The 24,509-nt window shown below is 30.9% G+C and overlaps 1 protein-coding gene across 1 annotated transcript in view; it reads left to right on the top strand.

The window, feature by feature from the left end:
* The window catches only part of LOC134696392 (glutamate receptor 2-like), a 49,001-nt gene that overhangs the window by 1,353 nt on the left and 23,139 nt on the right, over positions 1-24,509 (top strand). Inside the window, exons 2-4 of the mRNA XM_063558142.1 lie at positions 410-505; positions 1,623-1,769; positions 16,393-16,641. Coding sequence (XP_063414212.1) covers positions 410-505; positions 1,623-1,769; positions 16,393-16,641 — 492 coding nt within the window. The remainder of the gene's footprint in view (positions 1-409; positions 506-1,622; positions 1,770-16,392; positions 16,642-24,509) is intronic.

Raw genomic sequence — 24,509 nt, 5'->3', positions numbered from 1 at the left:
TAAGACATTATCTTAACAAAATAATTTTGAATTACAGTTAACGAAATTTTCTTAATACTAGTCCACTTTGATGCCTCTGTAAACGGCTACAACGGATTATGATTGCGGAGGTAAGACTAGAAATTTAATGAAAAAAACATTTTTGTGTTTTTTAATTAACAATTTCCTGAGTAGGCTTAAATTTTGTACAGATTTTCAAAATATTTTGGCCAAACCATGGCATACAGCAAAGGGGTTCCAAAGTGAAGATTTTCATCGTTTGACTATATATGGACAGGTTATGTCCCCCAACGGTAATATAAGTATGGTACCACTTCTGAAAGTAATCTAATGATTTCGTAACCACGGTTTGACCTTCCTCGTCCAATATACCAAACGGATTTATAATCATCATTTATGTCATTTTTAGGATTGGTGGGAGAGACTTGCTCTCAGACAAAACGTGTTGTTAAAAGAGTAAAGAGAGCAAATAAAGTAAATGGTAGAGCACTGGTTATTCCAATCGGTATGTATTTAAGAAAAACACACATTTTTTCACATTTTTATACACGTAGTTTTAATTATAATTGTCACCATTCGTAAGCATTTTACATGATTATAAAAACAACATACTAGCAATTCATTATTTCTGTGTAGAGATTTATTGTTCAGAAATGACTTATTGAATGCGACAATTGAGATAATATGAATATAAATTAGGACGCTAGAGAATTGCTACTGTCATTAAGAATAAACAGATCGTGAACAAGTTCATTATCTTTAAACAAAGCTGATCCTTTTTGTGCAAAATCTATTTAAAGATTATTAGATTTTAACAACTCTTAGCAGTTTCGTAAAGATAGCATTAAAATTTGACAGCATTCCTGGGCAATTATTATTTTCTTAAACGTTTGCCTTCTCTTTAATATTTCATCTTTGATTGATTGATTGCCCTTTTTCTTTCTTTTTTTTTTATTTAATCATACTAAATTAAAGGGAATTTCTTTTTAAAATTTACCCTTTCGAGCTGCTTCATTTTCTGAGACACTGGTATTGTTTTCTTCAAGCATACCCTATCAAACGAATGTTATTTTATGATACTGAGATTCTTACAGGCGAATCATTCCAAACTGATGTCCTTAACCTAATGTACAATCGCAGTTAACTGTACACAATGTTACTTTTTCAGTTATTGTTATTGCAACAAATTACAGTACTAACATATTTCGCAAAAAATTCAAAAAAAAAACACTCGTAATATAGTCATTGACAACACTTTAAAATTGCTGCTGGGTTATTCAATAGCATGAGCCCGAATTATGGCTAGGAAAGAACAAAGCAGATTTAACATTGATGTGCTATAGGTATAACAGAATATGTTCGCTTTAGCACATAAACAAACGTAAGTTGTTTTTATGTCATGCTTTTACATAGAGCATTTATACAATTACGATTACAAGAAAGCAAAAGACAAAAACAAAACTATTAAACAAACATTAAAAATGTTGATAGAATATGAAGAATTCTCAACTATTTTTATAATCTTATCCCAATGTAGTTTTGAAAAAAATAACATAAAATTTTGCATCAACTTGCTATGTAGATTTTCACGTCTGTAATATAAACTACATGTAAATTTTCAGGAACCATATTCAACTCTGATGATATTCAGATAAGGTCAGCATTCCGTTTGGCCTTAAGTCAGTTCTCTACAGAAAGTGTCAACTACAAACTTAATCAATCAATCAGTATCATCGAGGTCTCGGACAATTTTAAATTAGCTTCGTCATGTAAGTATTTCTCTCCTCTTACAATGTACCGTTGTATTTGTTCAATTTCTGTTGTCTGTTGTACTGCATGAAATTTATGAGTGTTGTTGCAATCAGAAAGTCGTATCTCACATGTAATGTCAACACTGTGAGTGATCTATGTGTTGTTCAAATGCATATTTTCCTAGATGCATTAGGAAGTAAATTATTTAGCTTATGAAAATTTAAATCAAACAATCTCATAAATATGTACGTTTGAATCATGCGGGCGGACAAAACATATTCTGTCTGCAGAAAACGTTATTAAATCCCGAATTCTATTTGTGATTTAGGACTTTAGTGGCGTATAGTGGAGTATATATATAATGTTTTATTTGAGATCTGGAAGTAGTACAATGTATAACATGGAAAATGCATTTACAAAGCAAAACTTGAATAAAAGTCTTAAAGTGAAGTTTTACTTTTTGGTATTAACCAGGCCAACATTTTAGAAATTCATATAATTATCTATAATACTAAATAATGAGGCATATTTTTTGTGGGTCGCTTTTCCGTCTTCCAGATCAAATCAACCAATGTGGCTTTCTACTATAACGATACTGTGCAAACAATAAGTTGGTATCCTAATTCATATATTCATGGTTGGTTAGTTAGTGAATATTTTGGAAGACGAAATCTTTTCCGGATGTCCTTTTCGTGATTACCATTTGTTTCGAAATTTGTTTTTGCGTACGCCATTTAATGATATTAATGTTGTGGCTCGTCGCATTTGCCTAGAATATTATAGACGGGTGGGGGTGGGGGGTATTTAATGTCCATGATACCATCTAACAAAGGTCTTTAACACACACTGGCGATGGATATTTGATATTTGAACGACAAAATTATTTTAATCGAGTAGCGGAATTAACCATTTGTGGTTTCTTAGAAATTTTACACAACTTCTCGGCAATTTTTAATCTTGTTCTATTTCTGAAATTAATTCTAACATACTTTTGATTTTGTAAACCTGTATGCCAACGATCCCCATGTGAAATTATAAAATTGATTTAAGTAAACATTGAACGACACAATTTATTCCTATATGACGTATAAATTGTCTGACATCAGTTCCGCAAAGCAATGAATGTATTTTTGATTTGAAAGATGTTTTTGTGGTTTTTATTGTAAAATTGTTAGTTTTAAGATTGTAACATTGTTTGACTATTGTATTTATGATGTATGATTTGTTCACGAATCGTTGTAAATATAACAAAACTTGGTTTTACTGTCGTAAAAGTGAGAAGTTAAGAACTATAAAACAAGGTTTGATCCACCATTGTACTACATTGAAAATGTTTGTTCCAAGTCAGGAATATGACAGTTGTTATCCATTCGTTTGATTTGTTTTGTCATTTGATCTTGCCATGTGATTAGGCACTTTCCCACTATATTTTCCTATGAGGTTTTGTAATTTTGTGATTTACTTTTATACACTGGTGTAATTAAGAAAATATAAAGAATCGAAAAAACATGTATGTGCATTGTATTTGAGGGATATTAATAAGATGTTTGTAATTAAATTTGTCATTTTGATTTTCTTTAAGAACCTAACAAATTGTTGTTACGGTTAGTGGCAATAACGGAGATGATAGAACTTATAAAGGTGACGTTTGCTAGGATGTATGCATTCATCAATACAACGTAACAACGGATTCAATTAGATTAAAGATAAATACATATCACATACATATACTTCAAACTTTTTGATATTTATAAGTTTCGAACATTATACTTTATGAATAATCATAATTGAATCGCTGCTTAGTTCTTAGACTTGTTACTTGGACAACCCTATCAAGATGATTTAGGTGCATTATGACCAATATTTAACCAGGAAGAGACTGTCTTCCATCATAATATCAGTGACACGGTCTTGTTCCTGACCACTTGTACAGTATCTACATTATCACTGATAACCGTTAGACTTGATCCGACTTTTTACATTAATATTTCCGGAAATGTATCCTCTGCAGACCATCAATCATTTATGAGTGACAGACTAGAAATTAGTTATGGTAAAAATATCTCAAAGTGGTCACAGGGAATCTTTAACCTTTTATTATTGGATTATCTATTTTCAATGCTATTTTTTGCAATGACGTTATTAGCCAAAATTATCCAGGAACACGTTGTGTCTAAATTAAACAAATGTGTGTATGTTACATAATCATGGAGAGTTCAAAATGGAAGTTTTCTTTGATGTTTTGTGCTCAGTGTTTTCAAACGTTTGATAGTGTTAGTTCATATTAAAAAAAACGAATCCCTTTTAAAATAGATATGGAAAAGAACAAAATGACAAAACACCACATAGTCCACGATGCATATAAAGAATGTTGTATGTTTGCTAATGCGTCAACTCTCCACTAGAGACCCAAAATGACAAAGAAAATAACAACTTTAGGTCACCGTACGGCCTTCAACAAGGACAAAACCAATACTGCATAGTCAGATATAAAAGGCCACGAAATGACAATGTAACACAATTCAAACGAGAAAACTATCGGCCTAATTTATGTTTTGTTGAAAGCTGTACAGCGCCGTACATATAGATGTTTTAACCCCATCGTTTGATTACGGTGGATACTCTTGTAAAAAGGAAAACAAATCTGATGTTCAGTATTTATCGTTTGATGATGCGGTTCATAAGCATTTTGTCGTTTTTTTATATAGATTAGACTGTTGGTTTCCGGTGTGAGACACGGCTCCGTGTTGAGGACCGTACTTTGACCTATGATGGTTAACTTTTACAAATGGTAACTTCGATGGAGAGTTGGCATACCACATCTTATATCTATATATCGATGATGTACAGTAAAACTAAGATGATACAGATTCCATTATGTGTGCAACATAAATATATGTTTGCAAACAATACATAAAAAAGAAGATATGGTATGATTGCCAATGAGACAGCTATCCACAAAAGACCAAAATAACACAGACATAACAACTATAGGTCACCGTTCGGCCTCCAACGATGAGTAAAGCCCATACCGCATAGTCAGCTATAAAAGGCCCCGATTAGATAATGTAAAACAATTCAAACGAGAAAACTAACGGCCTTATTTATGTAAACAAATTAACGAAAAACAAATATGTAATACATAAACAAACTACAACCACTGAATTACGTCTTTTTGTGCGGTATGTTGACAAAAAAATAACAACTTGACTATAATTGAAATAATAAGCTTTTTTACATATAACTTTGAAATTGTTTTCTTTGCACTACTCTGATAATTAAAAAAAGTACAAACAAGATATTAGATATTGATCGCTTGTAGAAAACCATATTTATCACGATTTCACCATTTGAAAGAAAACTGAGAACGCTTTTGAAGGCATTTTATTGACATTACCTCGAATCAATCCGTAACTTTTTACACTTAAAAAGGAATTTGAACGAAAAGATAAATAAATGCTCTAACACTCTTGTTATTGATGACGTATTGTAAATCCGTTAAGTATTACTATATTCTTATGGTACTTTGCAAATCCTCACCTATCACTTACAGGCAGATGATAATGTACTGTCTGACTACAAATACAAATGTGCTGTCTGACTTCTGCTAATTGAATTATTGCGCAATAATGCATTAGTGTTGTCGAGTACGAAGTTTTTGTTTGTTTTCGAAAAGCCTTATAGAAATTTGAACATTAAAAAGTATCCGTATATACTAGTACAGGATTTGATAATTGCAAAGGAAAATAAAATTTGAACTTTAGTCATTCAACTTGAAACATGCATTAAACAACAGTCCATATATTCAAAGATAGTATAGTCCTAGGGTTGCAAGATGTTCTACATCTATCCAATTTACAAACACCTTAAAAAAACAGCATACAAAGCGATTTTCAAATCTGGAGTATATGTTAAACCACAACGAGCTAGGGTCAATTCTGATCAAATTTGGATACTGAACATTTATAGAGATCTGTCCCAGTGATTATAAATTAGTTTCATCTCATAGTGCACTGCATAAAAGTGCACTGCATAAAACATTTGACGTTTCAACCCTTAACGCACTATTTCCTCATGTCTGTTAATAAATTGACTATGATAGTTAACCAAATTAGCGACTTTCAAATAAAGAACAGTAATGTTCTGGATTTACCTACACCAGAAGCGCTCAGCATTATATATTTGAAATTAAAGTGAATATATTAAGAGCATATCACAAAAAGAGTTATATGGCCGAAAGAGACATACAAATAATCGAACCCATATCAACCATTACTACAGGATTATCCATCGGTGTAATTCGCCGTTTAGGAATCTAGTGCATTCTGGGTTATATTTTTTTTTTTATAAAAGTGTACATCAAAACGTCGTGATTGGTTAAAACGTCTGAAAAGGCAAATTGATATTTTAGTTTATCAATAATAACAAATGGGAAACTGTCCATATATTCTTGACTTTGAAGGAAAATTTTAAGGATAAAAATTGTTGTGTATAATCAATGCTTAAAAAAAGTTTTAAGTTACACGGTAGATTTGCATTATTTGTTATTGGCTTCAAAGTTTCAACTAGCTACTCTCAGATCTTTAAGTATGCAAAAGTGTTATGTTAGTAATTTGTGTCGTTTTTATCGATTTTGTGAATTTAGCCCTTTTCAACTGATTTTTATAGTTTGTTATAGTGTTGCAATATCTCACAGTTTGTCCAGTTTATCATCCCATAAAAAACACATTTTATACATTTTAATGTGTATAACTACTTTTGAATCAGACATTTATATCGAAAAAATAATTAGTTTATTAAAAAAAGCAAAATTAACACACATGCATTTCAATAAAGCAACACAGCGTATTCAGTGTACACCTTTATGTCAAATATATCCATCAAGTCACTATTATCGATATCACTGAGTGTGTAATCCCTGTTTTATTTAGATTTTGTAGAATCCTTACATAAGGGTTGCAGTTTTTGTGTTTTTTTACGTAAACAATCTTACTTTAAATAAATGAGTTAAGAAAAGAAGGCGAAAACGTAAACACAAAACACAAAAATTAATCAGAATAGATACTTACCAGGACACTTAATTACAGTTTGATTAGACTGGAACTTAATTTAAACAGAGAAGTAAAAGTTTTAAAAAAATCGATGTAATTCAATTAGACAAAACGAAGAAAATAATGAGCGGTTAATCAAGAATATATCTGGAACTCAATTAAAATCAAAACACGGCAGACAGTGCAGAGTTTTGATAATTCTGAAAAAAAACAGATATTTTGTGTAATTCAAAAAAGGAAATAGTACTACGCATTGCACGAAAGTAATCTTGTGAAACAGAGACAAGCCAATATTGGACAGTAAGACCTACTCTTGTGCACTCTTAAATAGCTATCATTTTGTAAAATGTAATAACAAGGTAATAATTACTTATTGTCAGTTTACATTGGACGAATTGATCGTCCCTCTATCAATATAGCAAAAACAATTGATTCTCAAGTATACATCTTCAGAAATATCCGATGGATGTGTAAAAGACAATAGCTAAAGCCGATAGGCATTCTTCAGACAAGATATACTGATATTGATATTCTACGAAAAGGACAAAGATGTATAATAGAAAAGCAAAGGATATTCATCTATCATTTACATCAACCCAGGCGCTAGTGCGTCAGTAATTATTTTATTTGAATCAAACATTTTAATGATATAATTCCATGGGTTTATTGTACTTTAGATAAGGTTGAAAGTCCTGAGGTAAAGTTAATTCCAGACGAACATTTGGATTTGATGCTCCAAGAAACTAAAGCAGATGTTATTGAATTGAAGCGTTTAAATGTTTGGTTTTAATTAGCATTCTTGGTGACATTTATTTCAGTCTTTAGTTTCTGTCTTTTCGTCGTTTTTAGTTTTTGCCATGACATTATCGACTAATGAGTTTGAATACCCCTTTGGTATGATCTGCCTTTCGTTTTCGTGTCGATCACATTGTATCATTTCCATAATTTTATATTGTAAGAGTTCTGTCTTCTACTAAACCAGTGTCTATACACTAATATATACCTACCGTTACATACATACGAATAAAATTGAAAATTAGATGGTGTGTATAACATCTCAATACCACAGCAACCCAACGCAACAAATATACAGAGAACATCATTTAAACAGTTTTTTTGTTTTAAGGATTCTTCTCAAAGAATATTTTCAAACAAATATTTGACTGTTTTGTTCATAATGTAACGACTAAACCACCGTGTTTCAGTTACCTCATAATGTAGTCTCATAAAAACAATTGCTATATCATATGGGAATTGCTTATTGTTAAAGGCCGTATTGTGATCTGTCCTTGTTTAATTCAAGGTTATATAGTATATAAACTTTGTTTTTTTTTACAATCATATCACATCTCTTTGATTTTATTTTTTCTCTAAATATGAATAAAATATTTGCAACTATACATAAATCCCAAACAACAATCAATCAAACTTTATGTCTGTATCGAAGGTTGAAAAACCTTCTTATAGTCACCTAGCTCAATAAAACGTGTTTCTCTAACTCTATGGAAATTTATCCCTTTCCGAACCCATTGTATAAAAAAATTAATCAACGTGTGGTTGCTGGTGATCTCAAAAGATCATTGGATGATTTTGAGGGTCATGACCTCTTTAGCTAACAGAATGAATCAAAATACGATAACAGGTGTTAATGAAATTGACAACTTCGTGCAATGTGAAAGGCACTCGAAGGGGATTTTCGGTTAACAAAAAGAGAAAATGTCTTTTTAATCATTAGAGAAACAGATTCTTACATAGTTACTCGTGGATTATCGGATTTATCCAATCTCGATAGTTAAATTATAAATTTTAACTATCTCGATTGGATAAATCCGATAATCCACTGGTATCAATGTAAGAATCTATATGTATACAGTGATAATGTGATTGTTTTTTTTTTAGGGAGTTACAGTACCAGGGAAATCAATGAAATAAAATCATGTGATATAGAGCTGTTACTTCTTATTTTTATATGTACTTTGCCAGCTTTAGTTGTAGTAATTATAAATTTGGTAAAATATTGAGAATACTTTTAAAAAAACAATACCTATACGCCAATTTTATACAAATTGAGAAATATCTTCAGTTGGAATCTTTTATACATTAGCTACATGTATATAAAGGAAGCGTTCATACAATTTATGTTGTACTCTTCTATTAAGATTTGTATACAGCTTATTTCTAAGTTTTCAACTAGTTTTATTATAACTCCCTCAAATGCTGAAAGCAATAACGTCTTTCCTCTATTCGTAAAACGTTTTTAACGACTTTGTTTTAACGAAATGGAAACAAAACCAAGAGAATTATATGTTAACTGTCAAACTTAACTCATTCTAGTAATTTAAGGACTAAAACTTTCTTGATAACGATACATTTCAGAAAGCAAATGAGATTTTCTTTGTTTATGTGATTTTCTCGTTATGGAAAGATGCTTTTGGCCCTTTACCAAACACTGATTATGCAACGTTAAAAGTTTATGTAAATTTGGAGAACATTTCAGTTTCCATTTAATGTAAAGTAAGCAACACTCTCACCAACTACGCAGTTTATGTAATTAGTAGCTACATGTATACAACGGCCAATCTAATAATGTACTTTTGGAATAATTCTTAATAGCATTGAATGTGACATCTACAAAGCTAACCTTATATTGTACACTAAAGGTATTGATGTGGGATTTGTTTCGCTGTGTAGAAGACGCGCATATTCAATTTGGCTGTTTCTGCTCTTTGTTCGGATTTTTGTATATTTTACCCATTTCTGTTTCCACTTTTCCTCGGTAGTGTTTGTTTTATAATGTATCTTTCTTTTCGGTTTTGCACTATTGTATTCTTTGACAAATGGAATTTGATAAGCACATTTAGAACATCGTTTTTTTTCTAGCTAAGTCTGTTAAGAATTATTTCCTTTTTTTATTGACTCAAACCTATAAATTATATTTCATTGATGTGTACTTTTTTGTTTTTACTGTAGTTTAATGTAAAACAAAGGAATAACCAAAGCAATCATTTGACAAATATATCGTAAAATGATTGTTACAATAGCTCATATATTATTTATTGTTTTGACTCTGATTAAGTTATGATTTGTTTTTGACTTTTTATATTCTACAATGATAGATGGTTTATTTGTTGCATATTAAAAAGAATATGCAATATACAAAATTTTAACATGATGTTTCTACAAATCTATAATACATTAGTACGATATAATTAAAACTTTTATTGTTAGGTTTTTGGAAATTGTGTTCAGTAAATATTATAAGTGTCATCAACAATAAATGCTTCATGATATTGTTAACTCTAACAAATTATATTTTTTTCCGCGGAGGATAAAAAATAGACATAATCAAATATAATTATTTCCCTCATGTTCGATCGTTTATTTACTTGCCCATATCATATCATCTAAAGCCATAAAAGCTTAAAAATTCAATTATCATCAGTGCTGTTCTAACGTACAGTTTTAACTTGTAAACTTGGACTTCAATTAATCTCGTATATATCCAAAATAAGTACCAATAAATAGTCTATATACAACAGCGCTTACTCACCACGAACCCAACTACAACTGGAGTCAGTTCAAATTCTACAGTAGAGACAACTTATGACAACCGCCCTTGTAACGTTGATTGATATACATGGTACCATGTTTCTACACCAGATGCACATTTCGACAATGAATTCTTCTCCAAGTGATGTTGCAGGCAAACATTTTTAAAAACTTGGACAAAAGTGTAGCAAAAACCGGGCAAGGAATCAGAACTTTACATACGCAAGACATCAATGTTAATTTAGACAATGATAGCGTGCTATATTCGCTAGCATGTGCAAGTTTATAGTTTAGAATCACAAACATGTATTTTACAGTATGCGGTCCCAACGTTATTTGTTATTGTCATTTTATCAGGAAAGATACAACTAGTCAATCATACGCGGCCTGTATGAAACTGGTTGTTTAAAGTCCGTGTAAGATACATTGTGTCTATAACAGTATGTTTGTTACTATGCATATACACAATGAAATGTACAATAATGAATTTTCATACAATTAAATGGCAATCTAATCAGACCATGTGTGTTTTACAACATTCATACGAGTTAAAAAGCTATCTTAATAATTTTTTCAAAACTATTTACAAAATGTACTCAAGCACAAATATTCAAAATGTGTTATATCTTTTTTTTTGTTATATAGTCTTTTCTTTGATTTATTTTACTATGCCTCGAAAAAAAGTGACATGTGAAATTGAATTTATGGACGTAATTAATAAAATGTGAGTAAACAATATAGAAATTATTAGCCAATTCCTTATTGTGACACAAAGACGACGTATGGCTGAAATATTGATGATTTGAAATGTAGATTATCATGCGAGTAATTTAGAATGATTAGTTACTTGATTTTTTTCGGCGGTTAATTACATTCTTTTGTGATTCAATAAACCTTGAATGATACAAATAATTAATCAGAAGAAGGGATTCTTTACAACAAATAAAAACGATAGTTATAAGTGTTCACCTTTGTATTCTGTTTATATCCGGTTGTGTTTTGTCAGAGATTTTTTTCTATCTTTTTAAACGGAAACAAATATATCCTTGCTATATCGGAACTTATATCTAACTGGATAATATCAGTATTGAATCTTTGATTATCATAAAATGTTAGGCCTTGAAAGAATAAACATTTGAATGATTGAAACTTCGTGTTTCTTTTTGTGTGAATTAAATCTATAAAACATAAGGTAATTGAAACTGTACGTGTGTTGTACATGTTCATGGTATGTGTTAGGAGATGACCATAATGCCGATATCTTTTGTTTCAGGCCTTTTTAATATGACGACTACGCAACATCCCCTATGGACTGAATTCATTGACCATACATTGAATCGTTCTAACTCAAATGTATATTTGACATTTTTATGCAACCGGTTTAAATATTTTTTATTTCTTTTTTTCAGTTTATAAATCATTCTCCTGACATGTTAATACTATGTTTATTGCATCCTGCAATGTAGTCTTAATGTCATACTCCTTCGTTAGCTCTTAACTAATACAACATGTATATCAATCGATCTTAAAGTGTGGTTAGAAAAACATGTTTTTTTTAATATATTATAGATATAGAAAGCTGTGGTATGAGTGACAATGACACAACTTTCCATCCAAATAACAATGTATAAAAGTAAACCATTATAGGTCAAGGTACTGCCTTCAACACGGAGCCTTGGCTCACACCGAACAGCAAGCTATTATAACGGATATAAACTTATGAATGTGTCTATTAAAAAGTTCAATTCAAGCGTTGGTGTGGGTGTCCTCTCATTTGACTGATCATGATTGCCTTTTGTTAGGGTAGGATTCAGATTAAAATAACCGAATTATAAATCACCACATATGTTGTGGTTTTTTTGTTGGATATATATATTTGTCATTATGATAACAGTAATAATGCTGGTCAAATCCATCTCTGTGATTCGTCCGGTGAAACATAGGTACTTTTTATCTGAAGGGAAAACTTAACCGACAAATAAGTCAAGAGAAAAACAGCAAAAGAAAGGGAATACGCATGGCTATCGCCTTTTCTAATAAAAAATGCATTCCTTTGATAATAATATGAATCCTTCAAGTTTTATTAATTCAAACAAATTTAATCAACAACATAAAAACAGCAAGTTACCAATTATTCGCTTGAGAATCAACTTTTCTAATCATTAATGTGTCAGCAATACGTCGTCTATGTGTATCGATAAGGAATATTTGCTTCATAATTTCTATATTGTTATCTCACATTATGTTATTTACTTCCATAAATTCAATTTCAGATGTCGATCTACATGTTTTTTTCTTTTATTCTATTAAAAGCATTATAAAACAATTCAAAGATTAATCAATAAAAAAGCAAAAACAGCAACAAAATTCTATATTTCTGCTTGAATCCATTTCCAAATTTTTAAATGATACAATTTCAAATGAAAACAGGAATGGGTCAAAGAGACAATAAACCGAACAAAGAGCAGAACACTGCACAAGACCATCAATAGGCTAACAACACAATGTTCGTCAACTTCGTACTTTAATTGGTTTTTTTTTTTTACATTTTTGATTCAAGCGTCACTGATGAATCTTGTGTAAACGCAACGCGTTTCTGGTATTAAAATCTTTATCCTTGTATCTATGATAAGTTTATTTATGGCTGTTCTCTGTTCACTTGTGGCAAAATCCAATGTTCGGGTACTTAATTTTGCATATGCATTGTGACAAACAATCTCTCATATACATGGTAAATTAAACGGACGTGTACATACCAGTAGTTGAAAAGGAACTACTAGTAGTATTTTAGTTCACCCATGCTTTAGTTGTGTTTTTGATGCTCAATGTTAACGTTAATGTGCTGTCTAATATTGTTGATTCTTTTGTATTGTGTTGATATTTATTGTTTTTAATGATGTTATATATCGACTTTAATTCAATTCAATTCTTTATTATTTTACGCACATTATGATTATCAGTGCAATAAATACAAATATATTTGTATAACACAACATGACATAATACATCAGTGAAGCAAATAAATATCAAGTATTGACCAATAGTCTTGAACTACCACATTAATATATTCGACCACTTTATGCTTTTCACTAGTACAATTTATACTGGTATGAGTTATTGAATTTGTACTAGATTATATCTCACAATGAAAAAAAAAACAGATATGATAATCGAATTTTGCTTCCCATGGCTTTAGATGAGATGATATGGGCATGTAGAAACGATGGAAAATTAAGATGTATTCGTTTCCAGTACACGCCAGAAGTAATTGTATTTTGTAAAGATAGAATGTGTTCGTCGAGAAAAAATATTGTCACTTGCAGTCGAATGCTATACAAATTAAATTCATTTGACACTTTTTCGTCGATGACAATTATACGATTTACTGAAAACTAGATACGTCTGTAGTGGTAAAAATAAAACTCAAAGCACAATGACCTACGTGTTACTGTCTTGTTAAAACATATTTGTGTGCAATCTTAGTAGATGGTATTTTGTCTCAAATATGTCATTTTCGTTGAATATAAGCTGATGTTTGGTTTATTTTGAAGAAACCTGGTTTCAAAGAAATGTTTGATTGTTCATGATTTCGTTACAACTAATATAAGTGTATTAATTATTGTATGTAAACTATTCAATCGGTGAGTTTTGTTTTTGTTTTTATTTTGTTTTGTTTTGCCTACATTGTGTACTTTGATTCTTTTCTGTCTCATGCTTTTGCATTCTTTTTAATTTACACATGCAATAGTATAATTGATATAACATTAATACATGTATATGGGTTTGTGGTAATGTCAGTTTTTTTTCCTGAGTGAAACAGTTGGAATAAAACCAAACAATTTGTGACATGAAATTTTATTTAAATGATTGAAAAAGACGTGCCAAGCGCATTGAAATACAAATTTATGTTGTCTGTCCTTGTGTATAAATAGATCAGTCTAACTATCGAGTGGGTCTAAAACACAACCATGACCTTGATGATCACAATAATATGACGAGACTACTATCTCTATGTTGTGGAGTCGTTCACCTCTCTCTTTTGAAGAACGTTTAACGTTTCTTGACATCTCACAGGGTGTAATGTTAGTTTCCATTTTCATAAAATAATCTGTTGAAATTGTTTCATTTGATCATTTCTAATATAAATTCTCAATATAAAAATCTAATTTACATACAATATACCAAATAAAGATATAGCACTGTAATCAAAATGCATTATTTGTGACATAATATATTCAAGGGCACAGGACATATAAGCGGGAAAATGTATAACTAAATTGTAAAAGGGGATTTTTTGGCGACGACACTATAACCCATTTTGTAGCTACCGTAGTATTCCGTTCAATTTAATTTTCGACAGAACATTTTATCAAAACCTTTGCTGATTCAACCATTGGTAACCTCAGGATACTGAAAGCGTGAACAGTAATTTGTGCTGACGTATGTTTAAGTTCTTCGTATATACAATGTGGTTAATTATAGAAATAAATGTTTTGGACACAAACAAAGGAATCGTAATTGTTAGTTGTGATATGGCTTACGTCACCAACCAGTTTACGTTTCCCAGCTGGATAGTTACATAATCAATTACAAACTATAGCATATATCAAAATAAGAAGTAGCGATGAAGCTGCACTCTAGCTAAACAAGATAAAAAGAAAGAAAGTTGTAAATACGTTACCTCTTTCGTATAATAAATACTTCATATGTGTCCACTTAGTTAGAGACAATAGTAATGAAAACATAACCAACAAGTACCATATGCACTTTTGAACATTAAAAGTGCTACATAAGTTAACAATAAAAATTGTTCTCAAGTTTTTAGTACTAACATTCTTGTTTATATATAATACATGGTTTTATTTTCTTGGATATTTTTTGCAATTAGTTCTAAAACTGTAATACAATACTTTAGTACATGATAAGTATTTTCAAGCTATGGCTGTCGCATAACATAGTGAAATGCAATTTATATATTTTCATCTTGAGTAAATGCCAACATTTGAAATAATTACCAAAAAATGTTGACATGACATGAATTTAAAACGCTTTTCAAGTGCGTTGATCTACAAATGTAGGTAGCATGTCCTAGTTTGATATGTAAATCAGTCTAACTGTTTAGTGGGTCTAAACACAGCAATGACATTGTGTATGAAAATAGTTTGACGAGACTACTATTTCATGAAAAACAATTGTTGTGGAGTCAGTCACCTCGTTCTTCTGAATAATTTACAACGTTCCTTGAAATGTCAAATGCAGTAATTTTTGTTTTTATTTTTATTAAAAAAGATGTATGGAAAATGTCACATTTAATTATTTGAATGTATATCCTCAATATCATTTGTTAACATACAATATGACAAATGTATTAGCATTCAATATAACAAATAAAGATCAAGCACTACAATCAAAATGTATTTTCTATAATACATTTTCAAACGAACATTGGTTATGCTTCATTATAATCAATGTCATCCCTCTTTCACAAAAACAAAATTCACTGCTGGTGGACGTTGCGTCCCCGAGAGTATCACAAACCAGTAGTCAGCACTCCGGTGCTTACATGAATATCAATTATATGGTCATTTTTTTTTTATAAATTTCGTGTTAGAAAACTTAGAATTTTTCGAAAACTAAGGATTATCTTATCCCAGGAATATATTATCTTAGACGTATTTGGCACATTTTTTTGGAATTTCGGGTCCTTAATGCTCTTCAATATTGTACTTGTTTGGCTTTATATCTATTTTGATCTGAGCGTCACAAATGAGTCTTACGTAGACGAATTATTACTTCCAATTATTATACTATTGGGGACTTTTCTAGTTTTACAAATAAATTTTCTTGTTTCGTGATTTTCTTCATTAATGTTTGTACAAAAGAAACAAATGACGGGATACGAGGGTGGGTTCATAAACACTTTATATTAACAAACTATTTTCCTATATACAATGAAGTTATATAGAGATGAAAACTAATATTGATGTATGAATTATAAAATGTAACAACACTTTTTTTAAATATCATATTCTACTTTCAGTATGTAGTCAGATGAATACTGGTGTTTTCTTATTTTTCGGAACTAAAAGTATTCATTCTTTGGAGATCGTTGACCACTACACCAAACGATTCCACATGCCTTACATCTCACCAAGTTTATCCAGAGTAGCAGTGACCACCTATGATAGCTTCCAAGTCAGTATGAAACCACCAATTACGCAAGCCATTATCGATTTGATTATAAACTTTGACTGGCAAGTTGTCCACTACCTGTACGATTCAAATGAAGGTAATTAAAGCAACAGTTATTTTTTTCTTTCTTTTTAAGAGGTGTTTGTGTCTAATATCTGTTGTTTTTGTTTTCTCGCTTGTGTGTTATGTTCGTTTGTTTTCAATGAATTCGTATTTTATATAATATTGTATACGATGAACTCCATTTCCACCTTTTTATTCTAATGTCACTGATGAGACTATTTTGGGTACGACCGATTGGGAGATTGTTTTATGCTACATGGCTGGCTTTCGAAAGCGCACGAATCATTTTATCAATTTTCTTCGAACTTTATTTTGAAAGGATGAGCATGGTAGTATCCCTAAGTTAATTTAATGTATGTTCGTGTTTTAAATGATAACTACACAAACTGGCGCGACCAAAATGTGGTAATCCTTTCGATGTTCATTTTACAAAAAAGAACTATATTAATGTTTCATACATGTACATGAAAGATTTAACGTGATGATTTTTGACAAACACTATATATGAGTTAAGAAAATTTACCGCTCATGTTAAGTCGTTAACAAACGAACCTCGCAAATGACGAGGGTGTACTGCAGTGGTTCGTGCACGTGTATATTACAAATTATTTCTCAAAGGTAGGCTTTAATTATGGACCTAAATGTCATTTAACCGTAATTGTGTTTTAGCTGTGTGTATGCTTCATGTATATAAAAAATAAAAGATGTGGCATTATTGGTAATGGGACAACTATTTGCCAGACACCAGATGACATAGAATTTAACAACTTTCAACAATTTTTGGTATTTTGAGGTTTTACACTTTGCCGCGTTGCGGGGGAAAATACTTGTCATATCTGATATAACTCAATTTGATTTCTATTTTAAGGCTGAAACATTTTTAGTTAGACATTTTATCATCACTGATGACACTGAAAATAAAGACATCATTTGGGAATCCCACTGTAACGTTTTTGACGTTGATTAAAGACTTAATAAGTTTGTTCGATTTTTGCATTGCACAAGTTCTAGTAATACTCAGGTAACAAATGTATGATTCAACCGAAAGGACAGATTCATGAATATCATATCAAAACTCTCTACGTTAAAGTATATACTGGGGTGCTCAATAAATATTTAGTGTATTCAATAAAACTATATTTCAGTACATAAATCAGATTGAATAAAATATTTCTTTTTAACGGATATAAATTTGATAAAGATTTTTCTAAAATATCTACCATATACATGATCAAATTGAATGTATGCTTGAAAAAAGACGAAAACAAATGAATAATAAATGTCAGGTTCTGTACTAAATCCAAGCCATTGTTGGAATAAACTCACCATAGATACCAGGATAAAAATTAATATTTACGCCAGACGCGCGTTTTGTCAACAAAAGACTCACCAGTGACGCTCGAATAAAAAAAATGTTTAAAAGGCCAAATAAAGTACGAAGATGAAGAGCATTGAGGACCAAAATTCCTAAAAGTTTTGCCAAATACAGCTAAGGTAACTATTCCTGAGGTTGAAGAACATTGCATATATTTTTTGGCAAGTTTTTTATAAGGCAGTCGGGATTTTGCTTTTTTTTAAATTAATGTTGACGTTACTGTACGTTATCACGTGATGATGTTTAGTACAAATCTTTGACAGAACAAACTTATTCAACTCTAAAGTGATAGCTGTACAATGCATTATCTTTAGACATTTGTACTTTAAAGGTTTATTTTTATAAAACTTCCGTTATTTCATCCATATGTAAATGTAATAAAAGAAGAATCGTTTATAGACATGCAGACATGACTACAGCAAAATCATGCCGATCATGCCGATAGCATAGAATGATCTTTCAAATAAAAGTAATGTGGAATGTGTTATAGACTGGAATATTGTTATTATCTTTAAATAAAATATGTGGGGAAACATCGATGGCAACAACTCAACAACAAAATAATATAAGATAACTGCAGGTTAACAATGCTCTTTTTTGAACTTGTCTGGCTTTATAAATATTTTGATATAAGCGTCACTGATGAGTCTTATGTAGACGAAACGCGCGTCTAGCCTACTAAATTATAATCCTGGTACTTTTGATAACTATTTACACCACTGGGTCGATGCCACTTGCTGGTGGACGTTTCATCCCCGAGGGTATCGCCCAGTAGCCAATACTTCGGTGTTGACATGAATATCAAAAATGTGGTCATTTTTATAAATTTCCTGTTTACGAAAGTTTGAATTTTTCGAAAAACTAAGGATTTTCTTATCTCAGGCATAGATTACCTTAGCCGTATTTGATTCATTTTTTTTTGAAATTTTGGATCCTTATTGCTCTTCAAATTTGAACTTGTTTGGCTTTATCAATATTTTGATTTGAGAGTCACTAATGAATCTTATGTAGACGAAACGCGCGTCTGGCGTACTAAATTATAATCCTGGTACCTTTGATAAATGTTAACATAGTTTTATTGATGCCATTTCAGTTGATATGTTAATGTGTGTCTTTCTATGTTGCGATGTTACACAATTGTTTCGGATAAAAGTGAAAGTTGGTTCCTATAAAAACGTTAAAACCTGCTGCATTTAAGAACACCTGTCCTAAGTCAGGAACCTGATGTTCAGTAGTTGTCGTTTGTTGATTGGGTTCATAAGTGTTTTACAATGAAGGCTCAGATTCATTTTACAGTTTCGTCTAGCTTGATAGGCCTGGTTGATAGGCATGTCATATACATTTCTTACTAAACGTTAAACCAGGTTAAATACAACATTATCTACATAAGAAAATTTCTGTACTATGACAGTCGATATTGAAATTCGTTCGTTTGATGTGTTCCAGCTTTTGAGTTTGCCATTTACTTGGGGAATTCCTGTTTAGAATCTTCCTCGGACTTCGGTATTTTTGGGGTTTTCTTACTTGTATCACAATCCTTTTCATCAACTTTGGAATTGAAAGCTTTGATTGCGTCATTCAAAATAAAGATTTTAAATATATGTGATTGCTATTTGATATACATATAATCCCCTTTAATTTTACTGCATTCTTCAGATTTATTGTACAAAAAACAGTTCTATTTGATACTTCTTTTCACGAGTATAATTTAAAAATAGCATTACTTCTTTTGAATATGTCTTCCTACCCATAAGGACGTCATCCCAACAATTTGAGAAAGAAAAAGAGAAAGTCACATTGTAACTTATTAATGTGAATAAATTCATCATGGAAATCAGGATTCAAATTGTTTAAGCCAGACGCGACTTTCGTATACAAAAGATTTATCACTTACGTTCGACTAAATAAGGTAAAAAGGTCAAATAAAGTACAAAGTGGAAGAGCATTAAGAAACAATTTATAGCCAGTATTTTCTAAAACACATTCAAATTTTCAAAATCAGCTTTAAATTATGTTAACTTGTTAAAATGGTTCTTTAAAAAGCAATGCAATAATTAAGAATGATGTGCTTTATTGTAAAATTATTCGTGTGTTATTTCAAATGATTGATTGATTTATTGGTTGCTTAACGTCCAGTGGCAAATATTTCATGCACGAGAACAAGTTAACAATAAATACAACAGGCAGTTTTTGTATTAGAGGACATCCGGGATGATGGTCGGGGAAATTTAGACTGTCACTAGAAAATGATGATATATTGGATAGGGACAGAACTTTTGCCCTGCAACAGACCGCATACCGTAACGGATAACCTCAAAAAGTTGTTGCAATGGTTCTTAACGTGCAAAGAGCGTGGCACCCACTTTACATGAGAAATCAGATTTAACGTCTATATTCATACTGGACGTGACTGCAAACTTGAAACATCCAGCACAGCCACATGGACGCCCCCATTTTAGCAAGCGTTTTACTACCGGTAGGAATAAGACCAGTCACCCTTGATTAAAATATTACGTATAGAAAATAAAGGAAAACTTCAAAATCTGGCAATCAAATAATACAAAATGTAACCTAGAAAAAGAAAAATTATTGTCATCTGTACTATTCTGTGCTTTGAAATAGTATACCAAATTAAGATAATTTCTATGTGGAAATGTCTCCGATTTCAATCCTTTCTGAACCATTACATACATGTATCATTATTTCAGATTTATTATGTGTATTAAATTTGTTTGCTATTTGTGGATCGCAGTTGTCTAATAGTGCGACTAGAGATATTATCCATGCTTTTGTCAAAGCATTCATTAAGATAACCCGTTATGGTGTCAATTGTTTTTTCGGATTATGTGTTTACTTTATGATATTAGGTGGTATTACAGTTTGGTATCTTTTCATTAGGATCATAAACAGTATTAATTATCGATCATTAAATGGAGGAAATTCTTTTTTATCGCCTTTTTACAATGTATTTTGTTTAATTGGGCTTTATGACATTCAAATAGAAAAAAAATAAAAAATAAAGTATTTGATGCTGACATAATGGTTTTCACAGATTAAAATCTGAAAGTATTCACCGGAACAGACAATATCAAAAACTTTAGCTGAAACTCACACAAATTTAATCCCATAAGATTCCCGCGAGACCTTGAATCTATAACGCAACGTGCTACCAACTATACAAAACTTCAAGATTGACGTCTGAAAATGTCAGAAACGATCTATCTTCATCTAAAACACTGTTACGAAAGAATGGATAAGCTAACAAAACCCGTCGCTCAATATAAATTTTATTTACATACATAGTTGCATTCAGAGACTCCCCTGAGGATGAAATATTTCTGCCTTAATTTGATTTGTACCAAATAATTTACCGTGCATTGTAATGTGACTGAATGTATTGACTTGGACTTTCATTGCGTAGAATATAAGTTACGAAATTCAATATGACATGCAAATATAAATCATTAGTAAATGTAGGTTTGATAATTCAATGTAGCGATGCGGAGGCGAGATGTTAAAAGGTTAACTAAAAGATACATGTGAAGGTTAAGTTCTAAAAAATGTTTGTTTCTGAGTAAAAAATGAAAAAATGTAAGAACCACTTTAAATAAACTGAAAACTTTTCCGCAGTTGAAACTTTAAGTAAAGTATACCAATTATTTGAAATTATTTAGATATGATTTGTTCCAAATAATTAAACATAATATAGCTCAACATGCAGACTTTTTATACGTTCAGGTATTTCACATCCATTTTTTTATGGAAATATTCTTTATAAAGCACAAAGGTGTCAGTATTCACCTCAGAAACTTACAAAACCTTTAAATAGACTGATTAAGAAGGGATATAATTACGATACTGTTGTCAAGTCATTAAAGATTGCATATTTTGGCGTTAATATTGAGTCACTGATAAGGTCTTTGCGTCGGAACTAAACACATTTATTCTAAAAACAGTTGTTGGCATGACACGGGTTATGTTCTTCTCATATATGTTATGATGGTATGATACTAAACGGGAAGGATTGTGCCTGATGTTCATATGATGAAATCATAATCTTTCAGTCAGTTTAATTGAAGTCTGGAGCTGGCATGTCAGTTAACTGCTAGTAGTCTGTTGTTATTTATGTATTATTGTCATTTTGTTTATTTTCTTTGGTTACATCTTCTGACATCAGACTCGGACTTCTCTTGAACTGAATTTTAATGTGCGTATTGTTATGCGTTTATTTTTCTACATTGGTTAGAGGTATAGGGGGAGGGTTGAGATCTCACAAACATGTTTAACCCCGCCGCATGTTTGCGCCTGTCCCAAGTCAGGAGCCTCTGGCCTTTGTTAGTCTTGTATTATTTTTATATTAGTTTCTTGTGTACAATTTGGAAATTAGTATGGCGTTCATTATCACTGAACTAGTATATATTTGTTTAGGGGCCAGCTGAAGGACGCCTCCGGGTGCGGGAATTTCTCGCTACATTGAAGACCTGTTGGTGACCTTCTGCTGTTGTTTTTTATTTGGTCGGGTTGTTGTCTCTTTGACACATTCCCCATTTCCATTCTCAATTTTATGCATACAGTTGTCTCATTGGCATTCATGCCACATCTTACTTTTTCTGGTAATGTGACTGGGTACATTGCCCTGGACTTTTATTGTATAGAATTTAACTCTTCAAATTCAATATAACATGCAAATGTAATTTTTTAGTAAATGTAGGTCTGGTGATTCAATGAAACAAGGCGGAGCGATATGTCGAAAGGTTGAATATAAGAAACACGTGAAATTATGTTTTCAAAATATAAGTGTTTATGAGTAAAAAAAACAAACTGTTCAAAACAGTGAAGTTAAACTATTTCGAAGGTGACACTTTAAGGAATAAAGAAAATTATACCAATTAATTAATATTATTTAAATAATTCTAAAAGCAATAATATATAATGTTTAACTTTATTTAGATAGTTAGAACAGGTTTTCGGGGATATGCCCCTTTTTTGTATAAAATTGTACATGTTCCAACAAGTTAAAAATTTGATACGGTAACCGTATATCTCTTGAATTGATGATATATATATTTTGTATTTGTCTCTTTTTAACGACTTGCTGCATGTGTAATTCATTGAGTTATGAAAACATTTTACATAAATTCTTATATAAACCTTAGATACTGTTTATTTATAAATATTTTTCCGTAAGCAATTTTGATTTTTAAAATGAAAGTTACGACATTGTTAACGTTTTTAAAGTGCAATGGCATGTAAATTGAAAATTTTCGTCAGCAATTTCTCCTTCTATAATCCTCAGCAACTGGCTTGGGACTCATTTATTTCAAATTTGTTACAATCATTTCAAGAGAAAATCCTGTTTATTAGATGCAACAGAACACTAAAAGGATAATTTACTGTATTTTATAATGCACAAAAACCAATACTTAAAATCTTAGCTTTGGAATTTCTGTGTTAAAGGACTTTCTTCATTTTGTATGTTCTTGGTGTGACATTTGAATTTATGTCTTAAAAGTCTGGGTTTATTTTTACATCAGATCTTAGATTATTAGAATATGAAATTATAATACTTGTAATATAATTTCAATGTATTTTCATCATCAGTTTAACTTAACCTTATTGATTTTGTATCTGTTATCCAAGTAAATTACTTGCAGTCATTGGACACCATCTGGTAAATATCACAAACGCCTGAATAAACTTCGACAAATTCTTAAGATATCAGAGATTGAATCACGACTCGATATAATAATCTTTTTACTGGAGTATTAGCTTAAATATTGACAGATCGGCTTTTAATCCTGAAGAGCAATTGTACAAGCATCAATAGCTTTCTTATTTGTCTGCCTTACGTGAAGTATTGTAATTCTAGAAAACATTTAAGTATTGTTAACGCTTCATTACATTTATCTTATACAGTGAATTACATTTTGTCAGCATTTCAATTATAATTTCACAAGAAAAGAAAAAATACGGCAAAGTAAAAGGCCAGCAAGACTCATGATTCGATTACATTTGTAATCAAACGTATTCTTATAGAATACTGTTAATGAATACAATTATATCTACTTATCAGATATATTCAGACATTCACATACATGCATGTACACATACACGCTATATATTTTTTTTCATTGAACGTTAGTCACCAATTATTCCCCACAAATAGATAGTTGTGAAAGATGTTTTTAAAAGATACATGGCGCGTTTCACTATAGTATATGTATATATTACGACTTTACTTTCATTGTATATCACTACGAAAGATTACAGAGAAGAATTAAATGAAAAGAAAAAAAGAATGTGTCCATAGTAAAATAAATGTCACACTGGCACCATTGTTTTCTAAGTTCAGTGGACCGTGAAATTTGGGGCGAAATTCTATTTTGGCAAACAAAGTTATAAAGATCATGTCATAGGGAACATACATGTATGTTCTAAGTTTCAATTTGATTTGACTTCAACTTCATTAATAACAACAACATTGACCAAAACCTTTAACCTGAAGCGGAAGAGACAGACAGACGAAC

Source organism: Mytilus trossulus, chromosome 14 (genome assembly GCF_036588685.1).
Source record: "Mytilus trossulus isolate FHL-02 chromosome 14, PNRI_Mtr1.1.1.hap1, whole genome shotgun sequence".
Taxonomy (NCBI): Eukaryota; Metazoa; Mollusca; class Bivalvia; order Mytilida; family Mytilidae; genus Mytilus; species Mytilus trossulus.
The sequence above is the reverse complement of the archived record's forward strand: the minus strand, read 5'-3'. Positions and strand labels throughout refer to the sequence as shown.